The sequence below is a fragment of the Leucoraja erinacea genome, chromosome 10 (assembly GCF_028641065.1).
Source record: "Leucoraja erinacea ecotype New England chromosome 10, Leri_hhj_1, whole genome shotgun sequence".
Lineage (NCBI taxonomy): Eukaryota > Metazoa > Chordata > Chondrichthyes > Rajiformes > Rajidae > Leucoraja > Leucoraja erinaceus.
Genome location: NC_073386.1, coordinates 11,516,087 through 11,528,289, shown reverse-complemented (window position 1 = coordinate 11,528,289; position 12,203 = coordinate 11,516,087). Strand labels below are relative to the sequence as shown.

General features: G+C 43.8%; 1 protein-coding gene across 1 annotated transcript in view; it reads left to right on the top strand.

The window, feature by feature from the left end:
* The window catches only part of LOC129700783 (dihydropyrimidine dehydrogenase [NADP(+)]-like), a 637,641-nt gene that overhangs the window by 331,305 nt on the left and 294,133 nt on the right, over positions 1-12,203 (top strand). Inside the window, exon 12 of the mRNA XM_055641481.1 lies at positions 5,127-5,311. Coding sequence (XP_055497456.1) covers positions 5,127-5,311 — 185 coding nt within the window. The remainder of the gene's footprint in view (positions 1-5,126; positions 5,312-12,203) is intronic.

Sequence of the window (12,203 nt, the reverse complement as noted above, 5' to 3'; positions counted from 1 at the left end):
CACATTTTATGTAAACTATTCTAGTGTTAATCATCTGTGACCATTGCCGGCGAGTTTCTGCAGTTCATAGGCATCGTTATTGATTAATGAATAGAAGAGCAGCATCAAAGTCTTGTGCTAACAATCTCCACAAATGTATTTGGATAACGGAAGTAAAATTACCCTGGCTTTTGGTGTATTGTTGTACTGCATTAGCTCTTGGATACACCGTTAGTAAAATATCATTTATTTACACAAAAACATAACACACTACACTGACAATGTTAGAAATGTGAAATAAAAATTAGAAAATGCTGGAAAGGCCGTATCAGGCACCGTCTCGGTTAACTTCTTAAAAATCTGACTCAAAATGGCATTTGATCCAGGTCTTTAAATTTTAAATGTTAGAATTAAAATCACTGATTTCAACACCTACCTCCCTTTCAGTACCTGTATAATAAATTCTGACCTGCTAAATACTTTCAACACCTTATATTATTTGTTGCTCTTTATTTACTTGAATAAAAATGTACATGAATCTAGTGCAAACATATAGGCAATATTGGAACAAAGCACAACCAAAAGTAATCACATTAGTCAACTGCTATCTTAGTGAGTCTCTGCGTCTACATGTCTAGTTAATTGATCGTTGCTATATTATCTCCTGAGATGTAGTCCACAAGTCTATTGATAAGTCAATTTAGTAGCACTCTCACCTCACAGTGTGGTATAGCCATGACAAAGCAATTGCATTGCACTTTTTTATATCACATGAGCCAGTCAATTATGCCCAGCTATCTTGTGAAAAGACCGAAACTTACATATCTAATAACATGGGAGAGTAAGAGCATATTAGGCTCCTGAGATGTGAGTCTACCCTGGCATTCAGTATGATAAGTTCAAGCTCCCATAGCAAAAAACATAGAAATTAGGTGCAGGAGTAGCCATTCGGCCCTTGAAGCATGCACCGCCATTCAATATGATCATGGCTGATCATCCAAAATCAGTATCCCGCCCTGCCTTCTCTCCATACCCCCTGATCCCCTTAGCCACAAGGGCCACATCTAACTCCCATTAAATATAGCCAAGAACTGCCTCAACTACCCTACTGTGGCAGAGATTCCAGAGATTCACCCACTTTCTGCGTGAAAAAAGGCTCCAACTCCCCTCCTGGGTCAGTTCCTAATAGTCACTTTACTTCCACTTTAAGACGCTTCTTTGCACCTCCATTTTAAATGACTTGCCCCAAATCTTGAAACTATGTCTCCACATTTTGAGATTCTCCGACTAGTGGGAAAATCTTGACATCTATCCTTTCTTTCACCCCACCCCTTAGTCCCCACCCCAAGGATCTTACATGTTTCGATCAATTTGATCACCTCATTCTTCCAAACACCAAAGAATATACATCTAATTTATTTATCTACACATGAGAGGACAACCCTCGTATCCACGAATTAGACTACGGAATCAATTTTGGACTGATAAGCTCATAAGTTATAGGAGCAGAATCAGGCAATTCAGTCCATCAAGTTTACTCCGCCATTTAATCATAGCTGATCTAACTTCCTCACTCAATCCCATTCTCCTGCCTTCTCCCCATAACCTCTGACAATATCAAGAATCTGCCGATGTCCACCTTAAAAATATCCATTGTCTTGGCCTCCACAGCCTTCATTGGAAAGGAACTCCACACATTCACCACCCTCTGACTTAAGAAATTACTGCTCATCTCCTTTCCAGTGCCAGTGTGGCCTTTCGTGAATAAAGGGACCAATACTATGCATAGAACTGCAGATGTGGCCTTACACGGTACAATTGTGACAATAGTCCGTGTTCACCACTCTAACCCTCTTGCGATAAAAGCCAAAAATGCTATTTGCTATTCTAACCACTTACAGCACTTTCCTGCTAGTGATTTGTGATTTGTACACAAGAACATCCAGATCCTTCTGTACTTCAATCAAGTGCAATCTTCCTCCACTTAGATAATAGGTTGGCTTTAGATTCCCCTTGCTGAATTGCATAATATCAAACTTTTACACTTTAAATTCCATTTGCCAAGTTTTCACCTTTTTACTCAATCTATGAGAGAGCTAGATAGGGCTCTTAAAAATAGCGGAGTCAGGGGATATGGGGAGGAGACAGGAACAGGGTACTGATTGGGGATGATCAGCCATGATCACATTGAATGGTGGTGCTGGCTCGAAGGGCCAAATGGCCTACTCCTGCACCTATTGTCTATTGTCTATGTATGTTCAATTGCAGACTCTAATGTCCTTATTGCAACATATCCTCACAACCATGTTTCTATCATTAGCAAGCTGAAATACCTTACACTCTGCTCTCACTTCAAGTTACTCATATAACTTGAAATCAATTGAAGGACAGGATTTGATTCTTAGGGCACTGACCCATAGTTATGTCTTTCCAACCTGAAAAACATCCATTTATTCAACAATAAACAATAGACAATAGACAATAGGTGCAGGAGTAGGTCATTCGGCCCTTCGAGCCAACACCCCCATTCACTGTGACCATGGCTGATCATCCACAATCAGTACCCTGTTCCTGCCTTCTCCCTATTTCCATGGACTCCACTACCTTTAAGAGCTCCATCTAACTCTCTCTTGAAAGCATCCAGAGAATTGGCCTTCACTGCCTTCTGAGGCAGAGAATTCCACAGCTCTCTGGGTGAAAACATTTTTCCTCATCTCCATTCTAAATGGCCTACACCTTATTCTTAAACTGTGGCCCGTGGTTCTGGAGTCTCCAAACATCGGGAACATGTTTCCTACAAGGTCAAACTCAAGGTCCTCAATGCGTTAACCAATTTTGTGTTTCAGTATTTTCTATGGTACCTTATCAAATGTCTTCAGAAAATTCAAATGCACAGGACAAGAGCAAAAAGGAAATAAAGACTGGGATCCAACTGTTGAGTATTGAGTTTAGACGTTGGGAGGTCACGCTGCAGTTATATAAGTCATTGGTGAGGCCACATTTAGAGTATTGTATATAGTTTTGGGCACCATGTAGTAGGAAAGATGTTGTGAAGATGGAATGGGTGCAGAGAAGATTTAGGAGGATGTTGCCAGGATTCGAGGGTCTGAGCTGCAGGGAGAGGTTAAGCAGGCTTGTTCCTTGGAGTGCAGGAGGGTGAGCGATGATCTTATAGAGGTGTGCACAATCATGAGAGGAATAGATCAGGTAAACACACATAGTATTTTGCCATAGTAGGAGAATCGAGAAGCAAAGGACATAGGCTTAAGGTGAAGTGGGATAGGTTTAATAGGAATCTGGGGGATAACTTTCCTTACACAAAGGGTGGTGGGTGTATGGAGCGAGCTGCCAGAGGAGGTAGTTGAGGCAGGTACTATTGCAACATTTAAGAAGCATTTAGACAGGTCATGGATAGGTTTAGAGGGATATGAGCCAAATGCAGGCAGGTGGGATTAGCGTAGATAGGGCGGCAGTGCGGGCTGAAGGGTCTGTTTCCAGGCTGTATGTTTCTATGACTATGTTATCCACATTCCTGGAAGTGATTTAAAAACATTTCCAGCAGGCCAACTTTTATTAGGTTTTATAAATATCAAGCCTGTGGAATGTTGACATAAAAACAGAAAATGCTGAAAGGTGCAGGTAGTGGGAAAAGTTAAAGACTAGAGGACATAGTTTGAATGTGGGAGGGGCAAATGTTAAAGGGGATGTGTGAGGTGTGTTTTTTTCCCACACAGATTGTGGTGGGGGCTGGAATACACTGCCAGGGGTGGTGGTGGTGACTGATACAATAGTGACATTTGAGAGACTTTTGGATAGGAAGTGAATGGAGGGATATGAACAGCGCAAGCACTGAAGATTTGTTTAACTTGGCATCATATTCAGCATAGGCATCGTGGGCCGAGAGGCCTGTTCCTTTTCTATGTTCTAGGGTTCATGATGCAAGAGAAATGATGAAAGGTGATCTGTGACTGGGTAGAAGGCAGCAGAGCATAATGCCCAATCTCAGGAGATGGACATTCGTTTACGTGAGAAAGACATAATGATATCCTGAAGGAATATTTGAATAAGGATATTCAATGGGTACAACTTGAATTCTTTGGCTGTTTTATTGATGATTTTCCACTCAACCAATACATGTGTTACTAAATTAGACTTGTAGTTGTGCCAGCTTGAGTTCACTATATATTCAAGACAAGATTCAAGAGAGACAAGACTTTGCCTTCCATCACAGTGTGGAGGAGATTCACTGTGATGGATGTTTGTGTAAATTGTGTTAATTGTGTGTCTTGTTAATTGTTTCTTTTTGTTGTATGACTGCAGAAACCAAATTTTGTTTGAACTTCATTTGAGGTTCAAATGACAATAAACGGTGTTGTTGTTGTTGTTGTTATTGTAATATTCCATTAGCCTGCTGCTGTATAATAGAGTATTTTTTAAGTTTTTCCAGCGGCGACCAGAACAAGGTACGACTCTTTGGGCGACTACTCACGACCATACAGGCTTCGCCCTGTGACATGTCTTCAGGGTGTCACCTGTATGGTCGTGAGTAGTCTCCTCAATCACTCAAAGAGTCGTAGTGTCTTTCTGGTCGCTGTTGAATTTTCAACTTGTTGAAAAATTTCACCGACCTGCAACGACCTATGACGGATGCCAGCAGTCGTCGAAAAAGTCACGTAAGTGGGACAGACCCTTAAGCATCCGCAATAGCCTTAGGAGGCACACAGGGTGCACAGCTGCACAGTGAGGGTGGCACCATGGCGCAGTGGTAGAGTTGCTGCCTTACAGCGCCAGAGACACAGGTTTGATCCCTATTTGTACAGAGTTTGTACGTTTTCCCTGTGACCACTCGGGTTTTCCTCAGGTGCTCCGGTTTTCTCCCACATTCCTAAGACATACAGGTTTGTAAGTTAATTGGCTTCTGTAAATTATCCCTCATGTGTAGGACAGAATTGGTGTGTAAGGATAAATTACTGTTTGGCACGGACTCAGTGGAAGGAAGGGCCTGTTCTCACGCTGTATCTCTAAATTAAACTAAACTTCACACATCAGGTGAAGTGCATGTACCGAAAGGCTACATAGTTTGGGTTTTGATTTGCGATATGCATGTTTTTCCAGATCATTGACCTTTCTAATTTCCTTTATTGCAGTGAAAGAAGCCATGGCCAACATCAAGTTTAACAGATGGGGTTTCGTCGACACCGATTCGGAAACCATGCAAACAAATGAGCATTGGGTCTTTGCAGGAGGGGACATCGCCGGTCTGGCTAACACTACAGTGGAGTCTGTGAATGATGGAAAGCAAGCATCCTGGCACATTCACAAATATTTACAGGTGAGTAAGAATTGACTGGGCACACACAAGGCTCACTTTATTATGGATCAATTCCAAGGACTGTCAAGGAGGCACTTCAGTCCTTTGCTTGGGACTGGATTCAACACTCTAATGTGCAATTATTCTGTTAAATTTGTCGAAGCACATTTGTCCCTGGGACACTTCAACCATTTGAAACATAAAAATCAACATTGTCGGCCAAAATTGAAATGCTCAAGCGAATGAGTTTATGCTGGTGAAAGAATAAGACGTTATTTGCTCAATTGATTTAATTCCTATATTATTACACGCTCGTTGATCTTTTGTGATAAGCTTGCACTGATGCAGAGAATACTGTCCCTTTCATTGTCTGCAATGATAAAGTTGGCAGCCCACGGCAGATATGTTTCTTTTTCTTACTAACTCTCCATTTTCCATCTGTGTTTTTAAATGGATCTTTTTTTTCAATGGATCCTCTTCTTTGTGATGAATTAATGAGGAGCCCTTCCTTTTCCATTTCTCTGCTTCTTCTCCTCCACTTAATTAGCCATTTTTAGATTACTTTCTTTACACCTTTTCGGCCAAAATATTTATTTCCTGTTCTTGCAGGCACGATATGTCATTCTGTACACGAAGGAACTGCAGATGCTGAAGATAGACACAAATTGCTGGAGTATTACTCAGTAGGACAGGCAGCATCTGGGGAGAAAAGGAATAGGTGACGTTTCATGTTGGAACCCTTCTTCAGGCTCAATTCTAAAGGGTTCTGACATGAAACGTCACCTATTCCTTTACTCCAAAGATGCTGCCTGACCTGCTCAGTTACTCCAGCATTTTGTGTCTATATCTATGTCATTCTGTACTTTTCTCTCATTCAACAACCAAAGTTTTCTTTCTCCCCGTTCTCCTTTCTAAGTTCAATGATTACCCCAAGGGCCTACTTTGCTTTCCTCATGGTTTCTTGATATGTCGATCAAATATAGGGTGGCACAGTGGGCAAAAAAAATGACTATTGGTTCTAAAGCTTGCAAAAAAAAAGTCTATTGGATCTATAATGGTTCACACTAGCGCTCCAGAAAGCCCTCCCTCCCCCCTCCTCCTTCCTCCTTTGGGAGCTTTGGCTTGAAGTTGAAAGGCACTACGTACTGCAAATGGTGGCTTGGGTGTGGTTTGAAGTTGAAAGACACCACTTACTGCAAATGGTGGATTGGTTGCTTTGGCTTGAAGTTGAAAGGCACTACTTACTGCTTAGTGGCTTGGTTGCTTTCGCTTGAAGTTGAAAGGCACTACTTACTGCAAATGATGGCTTGGGTGTGGCTTGAAGTTGAAATACACCACTTACTGCAAATGATGGCTTGGCTGTGGCTTGAAGTTGAAAGGCACTATTACTGCGAATGGTGGCTTGGTTGCTTTGGCTTGAAGTTGAAAGGCACTACTTACTGCAAATGGTAGCTTGGGTGTGGCTTGAAGTTGAAAGACACCACTTACTGCAAATGGGGGCATGAAGTTGAAATGCACTACCTACTGCAAATGGGGGCTTGGGTACTTTGGCTTGAAGTTAAAAGGCACTACTGTAAATGCACTTACTTCCTGTTTGCACTGTATATTGATTTTAGATAAAACGCTACCACTTACGGCTGTGATTTTTGGCAATCTTACTCCGTCCCCCTCCGCTGAGCAGGTGCAGAGAATTCTTCCCATTAATGAAAAATAAATGTGTTATTAGTTTTTTTTTAAAATGTTGAGAATCTCTCTCCTGTCAATCACTCCGTGAAAGCCACACCTTTTCCGGTGGGGGGGGGGGGGGGAGGGGTTATAAAACCCGGAAATGTGGGTGTGGCTCATCTCTGCAAGATGGAGGAGGGAGAGGTTACGACTCGCTGTCTTTAGTGGCTTTGCACCCTACGTCAAATGGTATGAAACTGCACTTGAATTTGATGTATACCCTGCTTGAAATAGAATTTCAAGGATTAGCCGTGAGTCAACTACCTGCCCACCAGCCGTGAGTGAGTGAGTTGCCAGCACAACAGGCTTGATTGACAGACGCCAGCCCAATTAAAATTGAAGAGGTCCATTTGGCGCACAATTTAGCATACTAACACCCCACCTCTGGAAATTGGCCAGTCCCTTTCAGCCCACAACCGCACCCATACTAGCGCTCCAGAAACCCCCCCCCCTCCCCCCAACTGGCCACCAATATTAGAATTGGTGGAGAGGTGGAATATTGCGTTGGATGACAAGCCCTCCTGTGTGTTGCTGGGACCCAACGGGTCCCACTTAGTCTAGTGTATTTATATATCCTCCAACACTTTCGCCACCTCCAATGAGATCCAACTATTGGCCACATCTCCACCACTTTCTGCTTTCCGCAGAAACCGTTCCCTCCGCAACTCCCTGGTCGACTCGTCCCTTCCCACCCAAACCACCCCTTCCCCAGGTATTTTCCCCTGCAACCGCAGGAGATGTAACACCTGCCTCTTTACCTCCCTCCTCTATTCCATCCAAGGACCCGAAACGTCACCCATTCCTTCTTACCAGAGATGCTGCCTGTCCCGCTTTTTGTGTCTATCTTCGATTTAAACCAGCATCTGCAGTTCTTTCCTACACATATATACACATATGTACAGGCCTGTCGCACTGACCTCTGTAGTCATGAAGACCCTTGAAATGTTTATGCTGGCCAAGCTGAAAAATATCACAAACCCCCTGCTGGACTCTCTGCAGTTTATATATCGAGCCAATAGATCTGTGGATGATGCAGTTAACCTGGGCCTGCAACTTAGAAACTTCCTTCATCCTCCAGCACCTAGACCACCAGGGGACCTATGCGAGGATTTTGTTTGTTGATTTTAGTTCTGCATTCAACACCATTGTGCCAGAGCTACAACACTCCAAACTTTCCGAGTTGATTGTGCCTGAACCCCTCTGTCGGTGGATCACCAGGTTCCTGACAAACAGGAAGTAGCATGTGAGGCTGGGAAAGCACATCTCAGAACCGCAAACCCTCAGCATAGGAGCACCGCAAGGTTGCGTACTCTCCCCTCTCCTCTTCTCTACACCAATGACTGTGTAAATTGCTTGTTTCTATGCTTCCCCCAGCCTAGTTTCAGTAAAAACGCTGAATCAAGCACTTGAAATAACTAATCTTTATTTTAACAAAAGCGCGTCACAGTTCAACTACTGTACCTATGCCACCGCGGGTTCGATCCTCGTATCTGCCTGACCTCTAGGCCTCGCTCAAACAGAGACACTCCACGCAGTCCAAAGCGCTCTCCCAGAAGATCGACGCTGGACCTCATGGTGGCGGACTTTTATATGTCCCGGCCCCTCGAGGGGATGATATCTTAATAATCCAATTACAGATATTGATTAACCCCATACATAACAGACATTTCTCTAACCCAATAATACAGCTCAATACATTGTATTCAAACCGGTCTTCGCAAGGAAGCCAACTTAGAAACATTTACCCTGATCTGCCAGAAAACCAGACAAGGCTCAAGTCCTCATCCAATCAACACTCGGCAAAGTTGAACTCTGGAACATTATTTACAATTATTTACGTTGTATGTCTGGTTTGCAGCCATCCAATCCATTCTATGCATTTTGCACCTAATTGACAAGGTCTGCAGATGTTCTTATTCTTTTCTTGCTAATTGTATCTAAGCTCTAGACACCCTGGCACCTTTCCTGTAAATCCCTTCGATGGTAGAGAGGTCAGAACCTGTGATGGACCAGGAAGCGTTCACCCCTTTTTTGCAATTATTTTCGCTCCTGGGCGTTAAACTCAAGACCGATGTAATGAATAGAGAGCCATTGGAGCGTGCCGTCTGCTGTATGCAGGTGGGCCAATAAGCTGCATGTTTCCCACCTCATTCATAGCGAGAGGGTTTGAGTGCAGAAGCAAGGAGGTCCTGCTGCAGTTGTACAGGGCCCTGGTGAGACCACACCTGGAGTATTGTGTGCAGTTTCGGTCCCCTAATTTGAGGAAGTTGCTATTGAGGGAGTGCAGCGTATGTTCACCAGGTTAATTCCCGGGATGGTGGGACTGACATATGATGAAAGAATGGATCGACTGGGCTTGTATTCACTGGAATTTCGAAGGATGAGAGGGTATCTTACTGAAACATATATAAAATTCTTAAGGTATTGGACAGGCTAGATGCAGGAAAAATGGTCCCCATGATGGGGAGTCCAGAACCAGGGGGTCACAGTTTGAGAATATGGGGTAAGACTGAGATGAAGAAAAACTTTTTCACCCAGAGAGTCATGAATCTGTGGAGTTTTCTTCCACAGATGGCAGTGGAGGCCAATTCACTGGATGTATTCAAGAGAAAGTTAAATAGAGCTCTTAGGGCTAAAAGAATCAAGGGATATGGGGATAAAGCAGGAACGAGGTACTGATTTTGGATGATCAGTCATGATCATGTTGAATGGCGGTGCTGGCTCGAATGGTTGACGGGACTACTCCTTCACCTGTTTTCTATCTTCCTATGTCCCTGCACCCACTGTAGGAAGATCTGCAACTCGCTCACTGGGCTCTTCCCTGCAGCATGTCTCTATCCTGACTCCTTTCCATTGCCAAGATGTTCCAAGGCCTCGGTATGATGGTGACGCTCATGGTGTCACATCAGACGGCAGCTGGCATTGTCAAACTGTTGCAACAACGCCAAAGTGATAGGAGCAGAATTAGACCATTCGGCCCATCAAGTCTACTTCACCATTCAATCATGGCAGTTCTTTCTTTTCCTCTTAACCCCATTCTCCTGCCTTCTCCCCACAACCCCTGACACCCGTACTAATCAAGTATCTATCTCTGCCTTAAAAATATCCATTGACTTGGCCTCCACAGCCTTCTGTGGCGATGAATTCCACAGATTTACCACCCTATCATAAAGAAATTCCTCCTCATCTCCTTCCTAAATGAACGTCCTTTAAGTCTGAGGCTATGATCTCTGGTCCCAGACTCTCCCACCAGTGGAAATGGATCCTATCCACATCCATTCTATCCAGGCCTTTCACTATATGGTAATTTTCAATGTGGTCTTTCATCCCCCCCCCCCCCCCCCCCCCCCCCCCCCCCCCCCCCCCCCCCCCCCCCATTCTTCTAAACTCCAGCGAGTAGAAACCCAGTGCCGTCAAACACTCGTCATATGTTAACCCACTCTCTGCACCCTGGGCCCATCGCTGTGCTTTACCAGCATTTGTCAAAGCCAACACCACCACTATTGACTTTCTACCTCCCGATCCTTCTGGGCTTTTACAGAGGATATTTGCAGGCTCTTGCACTGAGCAGCATATAAATGCAATGTGCCATTGACTGATTGCTCCTTTGACGAGGCTGGCTATTATGTGAGCTTCGCCTGCAGTAATGACAGTCAGCACGCTGATTAATCACCCAAAATGCTTCCTCAATCACAAGTCCTTCCAATCCATCAACTGATGTACAAACGCAATTAGATCCTGGGAGAGGGGAGCATGGTTCGCAGGCAGACGTCCACCCTCCTCAATCCTTCCATATGTTGAAGATAGACACAAAAAATGCTGGAGTAACTCAGCGGCACAGGCAGCATCTCTGGAGAGGTGCATGAGATTTCCCACCACCTTTAGATTCTCTCCTTTGTATTGCTCACCACATTGAAAACATTCCTCCATTATCACTATGTCTAAATATTGGAATTACCTCCCCAGCAACATTTTGGGTGAATTTTCACAAGAAGAACTGAAGAGGTTCAAGAAGGTGGATTAGCATTCCCTGCACGAGGGCAATTAGGGATGGGGAATAAATGTCGGCTTTGGCCCAGATCCCAAAAATGAAGGGGAAAAACCTTTAATACTTTAGTACTTTACCTTGGAGACACAGCGTGAAAACAGCCCCCTTGGCCCACCGAGTCAGCGCTGACCAGCGATCAACCCGTACACTAGCACTGTCCTGCACAATAGGGACAATTTACAAATTAAGGAAGCTAATTAACCCACAAAGCTGCTCGACTTTGGGAAAAGGGAGGAAACCGGAGCACCCGGAAAAACCCACGTCATCATAGGGAGGACGTACAAACTTTGTAAAGATAGTACCCATAGTCAGGATCGAACCTGGGTCTCTGACCCTGTAAGGCAGCAACTCTACCGCTGCGCCACTGTGCCACCCCTGATAGGAGTAAAAATATGTCACCCTTACTTTCTTTCGAGCATTTGATACATTTTTGAATATTCCTGACATTTGGAAGCATTCCAAGACTATTAAACATGAAATTAATCATCTTAAAATCATTTTATTTGCTTGAATCGCACGATCATCTCAAAGTATTGCCACTATCTCAAACTGCAGGCGTCTTGTAAAGGGCCTGTCCCACTTTAACAACCTAATTCCCAACCTCTCCCGAGTTTGCCCTTGACTCATACTCACAGCATGGTCGTCACGAAGTCGTAGGAGGTAATAGTTAGGTCGTAGGTAGGTTGTGATGCTGGTCGTAGGTACTCGTGGCATCAAGTAGTTTGGGGCGTTTTTCTAGCCTGATGAAAAATGTCCACGAGTAAAAAAGGTTGTGAATTAGGTCGTGAAAGTAGGACAGGCCCTTAACTGTAACATAATTGAAGCCTTACCTTAAACATGGAAAAGCAGTCAGCAAAACTAGTCACTGCAGAGCAAGTGTTTAAAATATATAGGGTGTTGCATCTTCATTCAGACGATGAACTATAAGAAACTTGTTTTTCCAGGTGCTCGGTACTTAACGAGCTGTCTTGAAATGGCGGAAAAGCGAAAGGTCAAATGGTGACAGAACAGTTTCGATGATTGTTTTAGGGAGATGTGGAAAGTCGAATGGAGCTGACAAAAATGTTGAACTGGTGAAATTCCAAGACAGTTGCAAGACAACTGTGGAGGTGGTAGCTGACGGTGGAATTTTAAAATAGA